The sequence below is a fragment of the Haliotis rufescens genome, unplaced genomic scaffold (genome assembly GCF_023055435.1).
Source record: "Haliotis rufescens isolate VD_foot unplaced genomic scaffold, xgHalRufe1.0.p SCAF_2, whole genome shotgun sequence".
NCBI classification, from domain to species: Eukaryota; Metazoa; Mollusca; class Gastropoda; order Lepetellida; family Haliotidae; genus Haliotis; species Haliotis rufescens.
The window spans coordinates 78,863,519-78,880,434 of record NW_025963890.1 but is presented as its reverse complement, the minus strand read 5'-3'; the positions used below and the strand labels follow the sequence as shown (position 1 = coordinate 78,880,434).

General features: G+C 46.2%; 1 protein-coding gene across 2 annotated transcripts in view; it reads right to left on the bottom strand.

Annotated features, from left to right (window-relative positions):
• The window catches only part of LOC124125946 (nucleolar protein 10-like), a 55,852-nt gene that overhangs the window by 18,162 nt on the left and 20,774 nt on the right, over positions 1-16,916 (bottom strand). For both annotated transcript variants that reach the window (XM_048400668.1, XM_048400669.1), the window contains exons 9-12: positions 11,550-11,628; positions 11,003-11,152; positions 2,528-2,647; positions 303-381 (exon numbers count right to left, since the gene is read on the bottom strand). In XM_048400668.1, the coding sequence (XP_048256625.1) occupies positions 303-381; positions 2,528-2,647; positions 11,003-11,152; positions 11,550-11,628 (428 nt within the window). The remainder of the gene's footprint in view (positions 1-302; positions 382-2,527; positions 2,648-11,002; positions 11,153-11,549; positions 11,629-16,916) is intronic.

The window sequence follows — 16,916 nt, the reverse complement described above, 5'->3', positions numbered from 1 at the left end:
TCTTAATATCCCCCACACAACCTGTGTACACAGCGTGCATGCACGGACTGACGGTGTAATATCCCCCACACAACATGTGTACACAGCATGCATGCACGGACTGACGGTGTAATATCCCCCACACAGCCTGTGTACACAGCGTGCATGCACGGACTGACGGTGTAATATCCCCCACACAACATGTGTACACAGCATGCATGCACGGACTGACGGTGTAATATCCCCCACACAACATGTGTACACAGCATCAGGCTGAGACAGGAGACAGATGAGGGCAGTGATGGCCGCCGTGTTGACCTCACCTGACGGGGTGGAGCTCTCTTCCAACTCCTCCGTGAGGTTGTCCAGGAAGGAACACCAGCGGGGGGCAGTACCCAGACTCTGAAACATGCACCGAGACGTCAGACAGACCCGTACAGATGTCAGACACACCAGTACAGATGTCAGACACACCTGTACAGATGTCAGACACACCAGTACAGATGGCAGATGTACACAAGTGTAGAGATATAAACGACCCTTGAAGATCGGGAGTAGAATAAGTCTTCAGCAACCCATGCTTGGTGTCAAAAGTGACCATGCTTGTCGTAAGAGGCGACTAACGGGATAGGGTGGCCAGGCTCGTTGACTTGGTTGATGCATGTCATCATGCCCCAATTGCATGGATCGATGCTCATGATGACAATCACTGGACAGTCTGATCCAGACACGATTATTTACTGACTGTCATCATACAGCTGGAATATTGCTGACTGTGGCGTTAAACATCAAACAAAACACAAAAGACAAAAAAAAAATGTGTCAACTGTAAACACCTGTAGAGAAAAGTCAGCTATAAACACCTGTACGTATAGATATCAGCTATATACACCTGTACAGATATCAGCCATATACACCTGTACAGATATCAGCCACATACACCTATACAGATATCAGCCACATACACCTGTACAGATATAAGCCACATACACCTGTACAGATATCAGCTATATACACCTGTACAGATATCAGCCATATACACCTGTACAGATATCAGCCACATACACCTGTACAGATATCAGCCACATACACCTGTACAGATATCAGCCACATACACCTGTACAGATATCAGCCACATACACCTGTACAGACATCAGTGAGTGAGTTGGGTTTAACGCCGCTTTTAACAGTATTCCAGTTATATCACGGCGTGTCAGCTTAATGTGGGAGGAAAGCCCGAAGTGATGCAGGTCTCAGACGTTTACCACTTCGGTGAAACCCACGAGCACGGGTATGGTGCTGACAAACCCTCGAAACATAATTGGGGCCAACCGGGATTCGAACCCACAATCATAGGTTTCTGGCGTGCCTCAGGGATGCAATTCTGCACAGCGAATCGCAGCGCCTTAGACGACTGGGCCACCCATGCCCCCTGTACAGACATCAGCCACATACACCTGTACAGATATCAGCTATATACAGCTGTACAGATATCAGCTATATACAGCTGTACAGATATCAGCTATATACAGCTGTACAGATATCAGCCACATACACCTGTACAGATATCAGCTATATACACCTGTACAGACATCAGCTGTATACACCTGTACAGATACCAGCTATATTCAGCTGTACAGATATCAGCTATATACAGCTGTACAGATATCAGCTATATACACCTGTAAAGATATCAGCTATATACAGCTGGTCAGATATCAGCCATATACACCTGGACAGACATCAGCTATATACACCTGTACAGATATCAGCCATATACACCTGTAGATATATCAGCTATATACACCTGTACAGATATCAGCTATATACACCTGTGCAGATATCAGCCATATACACATGTACAGATATCAGCTATATACACCTGTACAGATATCAGCTTTATACACCTGTACAGATGTCAGCTATATACACCTGTACAGATATCAGCTATATACACCTGTACAGATATCAGCTATATACACCTGTACAGATATCAGCTAAATAAACCTATAATATAAAAGGTGTATCTACTTACTGGAATATAAAAGGTGTATCTACTTACTGGAATATAAAAGGTGTATCTACTTACTGGGATATAAAAGGTGTATCTACTTACTGGAATATAAAAGGTGCATCTACTTACTGGGATATAAAAGGTGTATCTACTTACTGGAATATAAAAGGTGTATCTACTTACTGGGATATAAAAGGTGTATCTACTTACTGGGATATAAAAGGTGTATCTACTTACTGGGATATAAAAGGTGTATCTACTAACTGGGGTATAAAAGGTGTATCTACTTACTAGGATATAAAAGGTGTATCTACTTACTGGGATATAAAAGGTGTATCTACTTACTGGGATATAAAAGGTGTATCTACTTACTGGGATATAAAAGGTGTATCTACTTACTGGAATATAAAAGGTTTATCTACTTACTGGGATATAAAAGGTTTATCTACTTACTGGAATATAAAAGGTGCATCTACTTACTGGGATATAAAAGGTGTATCTACTTACTGGGATATAAAAGGTGTATCTACTTACTGGGATATAATAGGTGTACAGTTTGGGAGCCTCGTTTGCCATGAACATGAGCCCTGACTCTGGAACCTGGCAGAAGTCATTCAGGTCTGTCCCGGGCTCGATGGCCGTGAATGGTTTACCCTGAAACATGAGCACACCATACAGTAACACCAAGTCCATGATGTACTGACACACATCCTCTTGATGTCAGGAGACAATCTATATATGAGAATAGCTGTGAACACACACGCCCTCACGCACGCACGCACGCACGCACGCACACAGCATCACAGCATCACCGTCTCCTTCTACACGAACCAAATCAAGGTCTAGTTTTCACCCTTGACAATTCATGCCTACTTTTCTGTGCTGAAATATGAGAGGACTATTGCACATATCAACAGACCACCCCCTGTCAAGAGTTTCATGTAAACACAGGTGCAGTGTTATATTTAGAGCACCCCCTGTCAAGTGTTTCATGTAAACACAGGTGCAGTGTCATGTTTAGACAACCCCCTGCCAAGTGTTTCATGTAAAAACAGGTGCAATGTCATGTTTAGACAATCCCCTGCCAAGTGTTTCATGTAAACACAGGTGCAATGTCATGTTTAGACAACCCCCTGCCAAGTGTTTCATGTAAACACAGGTGCAATGTCATGTTTAGACAACACCCTGCCAAGTGTTTCATGTAAACACAGGTGCAATGTCATGTTTAGACAACCCCCTGCCAAGTGTTTCATGTAAAAACAGGTGCAATGTTATGTTTAGACAACCCCCTGCCAAGTGTTTCATGTAAACACAGGTGCAATGTCATGTTTAGACCACCCCCCTGCCAAGTGTTTCATGTAAACACAGGTGCAATGTCATGTTTAGACAACCCCCTGCCAAGTGTTTCATGTAAACACAGGTGCAATGTTATGTTTAGACCACACCCTGCCAAGTGTTTCATGTAAACACAGGTGCAATGTCATGTTTAGACAACCCCCTGCCAAGTGTTTCATGTAAACACAGGTGCAATGTTATGTTTAGACCATCCCCTGCCAAGTGTTTCATGTAAACACAGGTGCAGTGTCATGTTTAGACAACCCCCTGCCAAGTGTTTCATGTAAACACAGGTGCAATGTCATGTTTAGACAAACCCCTGCCAAGTGTTTCATGTAAACACAGGTGCAATGTCATGTTTAGACAACCCCCTGCCAAGTGTTTCATGTAAACACAGGTGCAATGTCATGTTTAGACAACCCCCTGCCAAGTGTTTCATGTAAACACAGGTGCAATGTTATGTTTAGACAACCCCCTGCCAAGTGTTTCATGCAAACACAGGTGCAATGTTATGTTTAGACAACCCCCTGCCAAGTGTTTCATGTAAACACAGGTGCAATGTCATGTTTAGACCATCCCCTGCCAAGTGTTTCATGTAAAAACAGGTGCAATGTCATGTTTAGACAAACCCCTGCCAAGTGTTTCATGTAAACACAGGTGCAATGTCATGTTTAGACAATCCCCTGCCAAGTGTTTCATGTAAACACAGGTGCAATGTCATGTTTAGACAACCCCCTGCCAAGTGTTTCATGTAAACACAGGTGCAATGTCATGTTTAGACAACACCCTGCCAAGTGTTTCATGTAAACACAGGTGCAATGTCATGTTTAGACAACCCCCTGCCAAGTGTTTCATGTAAAAACAGGTGCAATGTCATGTTTAGACAACCCCCTGCCAAGTGTTTCATGTAAACACAGGTGCAGTGTTATATTTAGAGCACCCCCTGTCAAGTGTTTCATGTAAACACAGGTGCAGTGTCATGTTTAGACAACCCCCTGCCAAGTGTTTCATGTAAACACAGGTGCAATGTCATGTTTAGACAACCCCCTGCCAAGTGTTTCATGTAAACACAGGTGCAATGTCATGTTTAGACAACCCCCTGCCAAGTGTTTCATGTAAACACAGGTGCAATGTCATGTTTAGACAACACCCTGCCAAGTGTTTCATGTAAACACAGGTGCAATGTCATGTTTAGACAACCCCCTGCCAAGTGTTTCATGTAAAAACAGGTGCAATGTCATGTTTAGACAACCCCCTGCCAAGTGTTTCATGTAAAAACAGGTGCAATGTCATGTTTAGACAACCCCCTGCCAAGTGTTTCATGTAAACACAGGCACAATGTTATGTTTAGACCACACCCTGCCAAGTGTTTCATGTAAACACAGGTGCAATGTCATGTTTAGACAACACCCTGCCAAGTGTTTCATGTAAACACAGGTGCAATGTCATGTTTAGACCACCCCCTGCCAAGTGTTTCATGTAAACACAGGTGCAATGTCATGTTTAGACAATCCCCTGCCAAGTGTTTCATGTAAACACAGGTGCAATGTCATGTTTAGACAACCCCCTGCCAAGTGTTTCATGTAAAAACAGGTGCAATGTCATGTTTAGACAACCCCCTGCCAAGTGTTTCATGTAAACACAGGTGCAACGTCATGTTTAGACAACCCCCTGCCAAGTGTTTCATGTAAACACAGGTGCAATGTTATGTTTAGACAACCCCCTGCGAAGTGTTTCATGTAAAAACAGGTGCAATGTCATGTTTAGACAACCCCCTGCCAAGTGTTTCATGTAAACACAGGTGCAATGTTATGTTTAGACCACCCCCTGCCAAGTGTTTCATGTAAAAACAGGTGCAATGTCATGTTTAGACCACCCCCTGCCAAGTGTTTCATGTAAACACAGGTGCAATGTCATGTTTAGACAACCCCCTGCCAAGTGTTTCATGTAAACACAGGTGCAATGTTATGTTTAGACCACCCCCTGCCAAGTGTTTCATGTAAAAACAGGTGCAATGTCATGTTTAGACAACCCCCTGCCAAGTGTTTCATGTAAACACAGGTGCAACGTCATGTTTAGACAACCCCCTGCCAAGTGTTTCATGTAAACACAGGCACAACGTTATGTTTAGACAACCCCCTGCCAAGTGTTTCATGTAAACACAGGTGCAATGTTATGTTTAGACAACCCCCTGCCAAGTGTTTCATGTAAACACAGGTGCAATGTTATGTTTAGACCATCCCCTGCCAAGTGTTTCATGTAAAAACAGGTGCAATGTTATGTTTAGACAACCCCCTGCCAAGTGTTTCATGTAAACACAGGTGCAATGTCATGTTTAGACAACCCCCTGCCAAGTGTTTCATGTAAAAACAGGTGCAATGTCATGTTTAGACAACCCCCTGCCAAGTGTTTCATGTAAACACAGGTGCAATGTTATGTTTAGACCATCCCCTGCCAAGTGTTTCATGTAAACACAGGTGCAGTGTCATGTTTAGACAACCCCCTGCCAAGTGTTTCATGTAAACACAGGTGCAATGTCATGTTTAGACAAACCCCTGCCAAGTGTTTCATGTAAACACAGGTGCAATGTCATGTTTAGACAACCCCCTGCCAAGTGTTTCATGTAAACACAGGTGCAATGTCATGTTTAGACAACCCCCTGCCAAGTGTTTCATGTAAACACAGGTGCAATGTTATGTTTAGACAACCCCCTGCCAAGTGTTTCATGCAAACACAGGTGCAATGTTATGTTTAGACAACCCCCTGCCAAGTGTTTCATGTAAACACAGGTGCAATGTCATGTTTAGACCATCCCCTGCCAAGTGTTTCATGTAAAAACAGGTGCAATGTCATGTTTAGACAACCCCCTGCCAAGTGTTTCATGTAAACACAGGTGCAATGTCATGTTTAGACAATCCCCTGCCAAGTGTTTCATGTAAACACAGGTGCAATGTCATGTTTAGACAACCCCCTGCCAAGTGTTTCATGTAAACACAGGTGCAATGTCATGTTTAGACAACACCCTGCCAAGTGTTTCATGTAAACACAGGTGCAATGTCATGTTTAGACAACCCCCTGCCAAGTGTTTCATGTAAAAACAGGTGCAATGTCATGTTTAGACAACCCCCTGCCAAGTGTTTCATGTAAACACAGGTGCAGTGTTATATTTAGAGCACCCCCTGTCAAGTGTTTCATGTAAACACAGGTGCAGTGTCATGTTTAGACAACCCCCTGCCAAGTGTTTCATGTAAACACAGGTGCAATGTCATGTTTAGACAATCCCCTGCCAAGTGTTTCATGTAAACACAGGTGCAATGTCATGTTTAGACAACCCCCTGCCAAGTGTTTCATGTAAACACAGGTGCAATGTCATGTTTAGACAACACCCTGCCAAGTGTTTCATGTAAACACAGGTGCAATGTCATGTTTAGACAACCCCCTGCCAAGTGTTTCATGTAAAAACAGGTGCAATGTCATGTTTAGACAACCCCCTGCCAAGTGTTTCATGTAAAAACAGGTGCAATGTCATGTTTAGACAACCCCCTGCCAAGTGTTTCATGTAAACACAGGCACAATGTTATGTTTAGACCACACCCTGCCAAGTGTTTCATGTAAACACAGGTGCAATGTCATGTTTAGACAACACCCTGCCAAGTGTTTCATGTAAACACAGGTGCAATGTCATGTTTAGACCACCCCCTGCCAAGTGTTTCATGTAAACACAGGTGCAATGTCATGTTTAGACAATCCCCTGCCAAGTGTTTCATGTAAACACAGGTGCAGTGTCATGTTTAGGCAACCCCCTGCCAAGTGTTTCATGTAAACACAGGTGTAGTGTCATGTTTAGACAATCCCCTGCCAAGTGTTTCATGTAAACACAGGTGCAATGTCATGTTTAGACAACCCCCTGCCAAGTGTTTCATGTAAAAACAGGTGCAATGTCATGTTTAGACCACCCCCTGCCAAGTGTTTCATGTAAACACAGGTGCAACGTCATGTTTAGACAACCCCCTGCCAAGTGTTTCATGTAAACACAGGTGCAATGTTATGTTTAGACAACCCCCTGCCAAGTGTTTCATGTAAAAACAGGTGCAATGTCATGTTTAGACAACCCCCTGCCAAGTGTTTCATGTAAACACAGGTGCAATGTTATGTTTAGACCACCCCCTGCCAAGTGTTTCATGTAAAAACAGGTGCAATGTCATGTTTAGACCACCCCCTGCCAAGTGTTTCATGTAAACACAGGTGCAATGTCATGTTTAGACAACCCCCTGCCAAGTGTTTCATGTAAACACAGGTGCAATGTTATGTTTAGACCACCCCCTGCCAAGTGTTTCATGTAAAAACAGGTGCAATGTCATGTTTAGACAACCCCCTGCCAAGTGTTTCATGTAAACACAGGTGCAACGTCATGTTTAGACAACCCCCTGCCAAGTGTTTCATGTAAACACAGGCACAACGTTATGTTTAGACAACCCCCTGCCAAGTGTTTCATGTAAACACAGGTGCAATGTTATGTTTAGACAACCCCCTGCCAAGTGTTTCATGTAAACACAGGTGCAATGTTATGTTTAGACCATCCCCTGCCAAGTGTTTCATGTAAAAACAGGTGCAATGTTATTTTTAGACAACCCCCTGCCAAGTGTTTCATGTAAACACAGGTGCAATGTCATGTTTAGACAACCCCCTGCCAAGTGTTTCATGTAAAAACAGGTGCAATGTCATGTTTAGACAACCCCCTGCCAAGTGTTTCATGTAAACACAGGTGCAATGTTATGTTTAGACAAACCCCTGCCAAGTGTTTCTTGTAAACACAGGTGCAGTGTCATGTTTAGGCAACCCCCTGCCAAGTGTTTCATGTAAACACAGGCGCAGTGTCATGTTTAGACAACCCCCTGCCAAGTGTTTCATGTAAACACAGGTGCAACGTCATGTTTAGACAACCCCCTGCCAAGTGGTTCATGTAAACACAGGTGCAGTGTCATGTTTAGACAACCCCTGCCAAGTGTTTCATGTAAACACAGGTGCAGTGTCATGTTTAGACAACCCCCTGCCAAGTGTTTCATGTAAACCCAGGTGCAATGTCATGTTTAGACAACCCCTGCCAAGTGTTTCATGTAAACACAGGTGCAATGTCATGTTTAGACAACCCCCTGCCAAGTGTTTCATGTAAACACAGGTGCAGTGTCATGTTTAGACAACCCCCTGCCAAGTGTTTCATGTAAACACAGGTGCAGTGTCATGTTTAGACAACCCCTGCCAAGTGGTTCATGTAAACACAGGTGCAGTGTCATGTTTAGACAACCCCCTGCCAAGTGTTTCATGTAAACACAGGTGCAATGTCATGTTAAGACAACCCCCTGCAAGTGTTTCATGTAAACACAGGTGCAGTGTCATGTTTAGACAACCCCCTGTCAAGTGGTTCATGTAAACACAGGTGCAGTGTCATGTTTAGACAACCCCCTGCCAAGTGTTTCATGTAAACACAGGTGTAGTGTCATGTTTGGACAACCCCTGCCAAGTGTTTCATGTAAACACAGGTGCAGTGTCATGTTTAGACAACCCCTGCCAAGTGGTTCATGTAAACACAGGTGCAATGTCATGTTTAGACAACCCCCTGCCAAGTGTTTCATGTAAACACAGGTGCAGTGTCATGTTTAGACAACCCCCTGTCAAGTGTTTCATGTAAACACAGGTGCAATGTCATGTTTAGACAACCCCTGCCAAGTGTTTCATGTAAACACAGGTGCAGTGTCATGTTTAGACAACCCCCTGTCAAGTGTTTCATGTAAACACAGGTGCAGTGTCATGTTTAGACAACCCCTGCCAAGTGTTTCATGTAAACACAGGTGCAATGTCATGTTTAGACAACCCCTGCCAAGTGTTTCATGTAAACACAGGTGCAATGTCATGTTTAGACAACCCCTGCCAAGTGTTTCATGTAAACACAGGTGCAGGTGCAGGACAATCACTGCAAACGTAGGAAGTTTGGAATATTTATTTTCCTTGCAGATGGTCCCATAGCTTGAGTATCACCTCTACCAACTCACCATCTGGCGGTCCCATAGCTTGAGTATCACCTGTACCAACTCACCATCTGGCAGTCCCATAGCTTGAGTATCACCTGTACCAACTCACCATCTGGCGGTCCCATAGCTTGAGTATCACCTCTATCAACTCACCATCTGGCGGTCCCATAGCTTGAGTATCACCTGTACCAACTCACCATCTGGCAGTCCCATAGCTTGAGTATCACCTGTACCAACTCACCATCTGGCGGTCCCACAGCTTGAGTATCACCTCTACCAACTCACCATCTGGCGGTCAGCTTGGGTATCACCTCTACCAACTCACCATCTGGCAGTCCCATAGCTGGAGTATCACCTCTACCAACTCACCATCTGGCGGTCACACAGCTTGAGTATCACCTCTATCAACTCACCGTCTGGCAGTCCCATAGCTTGAGTATCACCTCTATCAACTCACCATCTGGCAGTCCCATAGCTGGAGTATCACCTCTACCAACTCACCATCTGGCAGTCACATAGCTTGAGTATCACCTGTACCAACTCACCATCTGGCGGTCCCATAGCTGGAGTACCACCTGTACCAACTCACCATCTGGCGGTCCCATAGCTGGAGTACCACCTCTATCAACTCACCATCTGGCGGTCCCATAGCTTGAGTATCACCTGTACCAACTCACCATCTGGCGGTCACATAGCTGGAGTATCACCTCTACCAACTCACCATCAGGCGGTCCCATAGCTTGAGTATCACCTGTACCAACTCACCATCTGGCAGTCCCATAGCTGGAGTATCACCTCTACCAACTCACCATCTGGCAGTCCCATAGCTTGAGTATCACCTCTGCCAACTCACCATCTGGCGGTCACACAGCTTGAGTATCACCTCTACCAACTCACCATCTGGCGGTCCCATAGCTGGAGTATCACCTCTATCAACTCACCATCTGGCAGTCCCATAGCTTGAGTATCACCTCTGCCAACTCACCATCTGGCAGTCCCATAGCTGGAGTATCACCTCTACCAACTCACCATCTGGCGGTCACACAGCTTGAGTATCACCTGTACCAACTCACCATCTGGCGGTCACATAGCTTGAGTATCACCTCTATGAACTCACCATCTGGCGGTCACATAGCTTGAGTACCACCTGTACCAACTCACCATCTGGCGGTCACATAGCTTGAGTACCACCTGTACCAACTCACCATCTGGCGGTCCCATAGCTTGAGTATCACCTCTACCAACTCACCATCTGGCGGTCACATAGCTTGAGTACCACCTGTACCAACTCACCATCTGGCGGTCCCATAGCTTGAGTATCACCTCTATCAACTCACCATCTGGCTGTCACATAGCTTGAGTACCACCTGTACCAACTCACCATCTGGCAGTCCCATAGCTTGAGTATCACCTCTGCCAACTCACCATCTGGCAGTCCCATAGCTGGAGTATCACCTCTACCAACTCACCATCTGGCGGTCACACAGCTTGAGTATCACCTCTATCAACTCACCGTCTGGCAGTCCCATAGCTTGAGTATCACCTCTGCCAACTCACCATCTGGCAGTCCCATAGCTGGAGTATCACCTCTACCAACTCACCATCTGGCGGTCACACAGCTTGAGTATCACCTCTATCAACTCACCGTCTGGCGGTCCCATAGCTTGAGTATCTTGGTGTCCATGGTGAGGACGAGGTCCTGGCTCTGCTGGAACTCAATGTCCTTGATGGGGAGTTCATACATGTGATCCTTCACCAACACCGGCTTGTCCCAGCGGATGTCATACATCAGGATCTGTGAACACAGCAGGGAATCATTGTCATACTTGTACTTGTCATGTAGATCACCCCAGTAGATGGTGTATACTCCCTACTTGTCACGTAGATCACCCCAGTAGATGGTGTATACTCCCTACCTGTCACGTAGATCACCCCAGTAGATGGGGTATACTCCCTACCTGTCTGGTAGATCACCCCAGTAGATGGTGTATACTCCCTACCTGTCATGTAGATCACCCCAGTAGATGGTGTATACTCCCTACCTGTCACGTAGATAACCCCGTAGATGGTGTATACTCCCTACCTGTCACGTAGATCACCCCAGTAGATGCCCAGGTAGATCACCCCTGTAAATGGTGTATACTCTGTACCTGTCACGTAGATCACCCCTGTAGATGGTGTATACTCCCTACCTGTCCGGTGCTGGTGCCGACTGCCAGGTTAAGACCGTCTCGGTGTTTCACTGCGGTCACAGATGGTACAACGCTCGTGCTGCAGAGAAACAGGCATTCAGGAGACACAAGACCCACTATTTAACAGATATTGTTACAAGACACATTCACTTTTTATCATTTCACACAACATCAACAATGATTAGGAGACAGTCATAAAGTGTTTTCAATTTACATCTATGCCACCTGAAGATTTGAATGTGATAAAATAAATTTGGAACCAAGCTTTCAGTGTGAAAATATCCATCCTACCAGGACGATATTCAACACAACCTTATGGGAATTAAGATATTGCATACAGTGGTCCTGTGTTGGGAGTAGATTGGACATTTGAATGAAGGAACACAGAGCATAATCTTACAACTAAGTAGGTTGCCATAGATACAAGCATTGATGGTTAACACCACATATATACGAGAACCTGACACGATGTAGCCCTCACCACATATATACAAGGCACTGACAGTGTGTAGCACAGCCACTTGATAGGACCTGACACAGTGCAGTCCTCACCACATATATACAAGGCACTGACAGCGTGTAGCACAGCCACTTGACAGGACCTGACACGATGCAGTCCACACCACATATATACAAGGCACTGACAGTGTGTAGCACAGTCACTTGACAGGACCTGACACAGTGCAGTCCTCACCACATATATACAAGGCACTGACAGTGTGTAGCACAGTCACTTGACAGGACCTGACACAGTGCAGTCCTCACCACATATATACAAGGCACTGACAGTGTGTAGCACAGCCACTTGACAGGACCTGACACAGTGCAGTCCTCACCACATATATACAAGGCACTGACAGTGTGTAGCACAGCCACTTGACAGGACCTGACACAGTGCAGTCCTCACCACATATATACAAGGCACTGACAGTGTGTAGCACAGCCACTTGACAGGACCTGACACGATGTAGTCCTCACCACATATATACAAGGCACTGACAGTGTGTAGCACAGCCACTTGACAGGACCTGACACAGTGCAGTCCTCACCACATATATACAAGGCACTGACAGTGTGTAGCACAGCCACTTGAAAGGACCTGACACAGTGCAGTCCTCACCACATATATACAAGGCACTGACAGCGTGTAGCACAGCCACTTGACAGGACCTGACACGATGTAGTCCACACCACATATATACAAGGCACTGACAGTGTGTAGCACAGTCACTTGACAGGACCTGACACAGTGCAGTCCTCACCACATATATACAAGGCACTGACAGTGTGTAGCACAGTCACTTGACAGGACCTGACACAGTGCAGTCCTCACCACATATATACAAGGCACTGACAGTGTGTAGCACAGCCACTTGACAGGACCTGACACAGTGCAGTCCTCACCACATATATACAAGGCACTGACAGTGTGTAGCACAGTCACTTGACAGGACCTGACACAGTGCAGTCCTCACCACATATATACAAGGCACTGACAGTGTGTAGCACAGCCACTTGACAGGACCTGACACGATGTAGTCCTCACCACATATATACAAGGCACTGACAGTGTGTAGCACAGCCACTTGACAGGACCTGACACAGTGCAGTCCTCACCACATATATACAAGGCACTGACAGTGTGTAGCACAGCCACTTGAAAGGACCTGACACAGTGCAGTCCTCACCACATATATACAAGGCACTGACAGTGTGTAGCACAGCCACTTGAAAGGACCTGACACGATGTAGTCCTCACCACATATATACAAGGCACTGACAGTGTGTAGCACAGCCACTTGACAGGACCTGACACGATGTAGTCCTCACCACATATATACAAGGCACTGACAGTGTGTAGCACAGCCACTTGACAGGATCTGACATGATGTAGTCCTCACCACATATATACAAGGCACTGACAGTGTGTAGCACAGCCACTTGAAAGGACCTGACACGATGTAGTCCTCACCACATATATACAAGGCACTGACAGTGTGTAGCACAGCCACTTGACAGGACCTGACACAGTGCAGTCCTCACCACATATATACAAGGCACTGACAGTGTGTAGCACAGCCACTTGACAGGACCTGACACGATGTAGTCCTCACCACATATATACAAGGCACTGACAGTGTGTAGCACAGCCACTTGACAGGACCTGACACGATGTAGTCCTCACCACATATATACAAGGCACTGACAGTGTGTAGCACAGTCACTTGACAGGACCTGACACAGTGCAGTCCTCACCACATATATACAAGGCACTGACAGTGTGTAGCACAGCCACTTGACAGGACCTGACACAGTGCAGTCCTCACCACATATATACAAAGCACTGACAGTGTGTAGCACAGCCACTTGAAAGGACCTGACACGATGTAGCCCTCACTACATATATACAAGGCACTGACAGTGTGTAGCACAGCCACTTGACAGGATCTGACAGGATGTAGTCCTCACCACATATATACAAGGCACTGACAGTGTGTAGCACAGCCACTTGAAAGGACCTGACACGATGTAGTCCTCACCACATATATACAAGGCACTGACAGTGTGTAGCACAGCCACTTGACAGGACCTGACATGATGTAGTCCTCACCACATATATACAAGGCACTGACAGTGTGTAGCACAGCCACTTGACAGGACCTGACACGATGTAGTCCTCACCACATATATACAAGGCACTGACAGTGTGTAGCACAGCCACTTGACAGGACCTGACACGATGTAGTCCTCACCACATATATACAAGGCACTGACAGTGTGTAGCACAGCCACTTGACAGGACCTGACACAGTGCAGTCCTCACCACATATATACAAGGCACTGACAGTGTGTAGCACAGTCACTTGACAGGACCTGACACAGTGCAGTCCTCACCACATATATACAAGGCACTGACAGTGTGTAGCACAGCCACTTGACAGGACCTGACACAGTGCAGTCCTCACCACATATATACAAGGCACTGACAGTGTGTAGCACAGCCACTTGACAGGATCTGACACGATGTAGTCCTCACCACATATATACAAGGCACTGACAGTGTGTAGCACAGCCACTTGACAGGATCTGACACGATGTAGTCCTCACCACATATATACAAGGCACTGACAGTGTGTAGCACAGTCACTTGAAAGGACCTGACACGATGTAGTCCTCACCACATATATACAAGGCACTGACAGTGTGTAGCACAGCCACTAGACAGGACCTGACACAGTGCAGTCCTCACCACATATATACAAGGCACTGACAGTGTGTAGCACAGCCACTTGAAAGGACCTGACACAGTGCAGTCCTCACCACATATATACAAGGCACTGACAGTGTGTAGCACAGCCACTTGACAGGACCTGACACAGTGCAGTCCTCACCACATATATACAAGGCACTGACAGTGTGTAGCACAGCCACTTGACAGGACCTGACACGATGTAGTCCTCACCACATATATACAAGGCACTGACAGTGTGTAGCACAGCCACTTGACAGGACCTGACACAGTGCAGTCCTCACCACATATATACAAGGCACTGACAGTGTGTAGCACAGCCACTTGAAAGGACCTGACACAGTGCAGTCCTCACCACATATATACAAGGCACTGACAGTGTGTAGCACAGCCACTTGACAGGACCTGACACGATGTAGTCCTCACCACATATATACAAGGCACTGACAGTGTGTAGCACAGCCACTTGACAGGACCTGACACGATGTAGTCCTCACCACATATATACAAGGCACTGACAGTGTGTAGCACAGTCACTTGACAGGACCTGACACAGTGCAGTCCTCACCACATATATACAAGGCACTGACAGTGTGTAGCACAGCCACTTGACAGGACCTGACACAGTGCAGTCCTCACCACATATATACAAGGCACTGACAGTGTGTAGCACAGCCACTTGAAAGGACCTGACACAATGTAGCCCTCACTACATATATACAAGGCACTGACAGTGTGTAGCACAGCCACTTGACAGGATCTGACAGGATGTAGTCCTCACCACATATATACAAGGCACTGACAGTGTGTGGCACAGCCACTTGACAGGATCTGACACAGTGCAGTCCTCACCACATATATACAAGGCACTGACAGTGTGTAGCACAGCCACTTGAAAGGACCTGACACGATGTAGCCCTCACCACATATATACAAGGCACTGACAGTGTGTAGCACAGCCACTTGACAGGACCTAACACAGTGCAGTCCTCACCACATATATACAAGGCACTGACAGTGTGTAGCACAGCCACTTGACAGGACCTGACACGATGTAGTCCTCACCACATATATACAAGGCACTGACAGTGTGTAGCACAGCCACTTGAAGGGACCTGACACGATGTAGCCCTCACCACATATATACAAGGCACTGACAGTGTGTAGCACAGCCACTTGAAAGGACCTGACACGATGTAGTCCTCACCACATATATACAAGGCACTGACAGTGTGTAGCACAGTCACTTGACAGGACCTGACACAGTGCAGTCCTCACCACATATATACAAGGCACTGACAGTGTGTAGCACAGCCACTTGACAGGACCTGACACGATGTAGTCCTCACCACATATATACAAGGCACTGACAGTGTGTAGCACAGCCACTTGACAGGACCTGACACAGTGCAGTCCTCACCACATATATACAAGGCACTGACAGTGTGTAGCACAGCCACTTGACAGGACCTGACACAGTGCAGTCCTCACCACATATATACAAGGCACTGACAGTGTGTAGCACAGCCACTTGACAGGACCTGACACGATGTAGCCCTCACCACATATATACAAGGCACTGACAGTGTGTAGCACAGCCACTTGAAAGGACCTGACACGATGTAGTCCACACCTCATATATACAAGGCACTGACAGTGTGTAGCACAGTCACTTGACAGGACCTGACACAGTGCAGTCCTCACCACATATATACAAGGCACTGACAGTGTGTAGCACAGCCACTTGACAGGATCTGACACGATGTAGTCCTCACCACATATATACAAGGCACTGACAGTGTGTAGCACAGCCACTTGACAGGATCTGACACAGTGCAGTCCTCACCACATATATACAAGGCACTGACAGTGTGTAGCACAGCCACTTGAAAGGACCTGACACGATGTAGCCCTCACCACATATATACAAGGCACTGACAGTGTGTAGCACAGCCACTTGACAGGACCTAACACAGTGCAGTCCTCACCACATATATACAAGGCACTGACAGTGTGTAGCACAGCCACTTGACAGGACCTGACACGATGTAGTCCTCACCACATATATACAAGGCACTGACAGTGTGTAGCACAGCCACTTGAAGGGACCTGACACG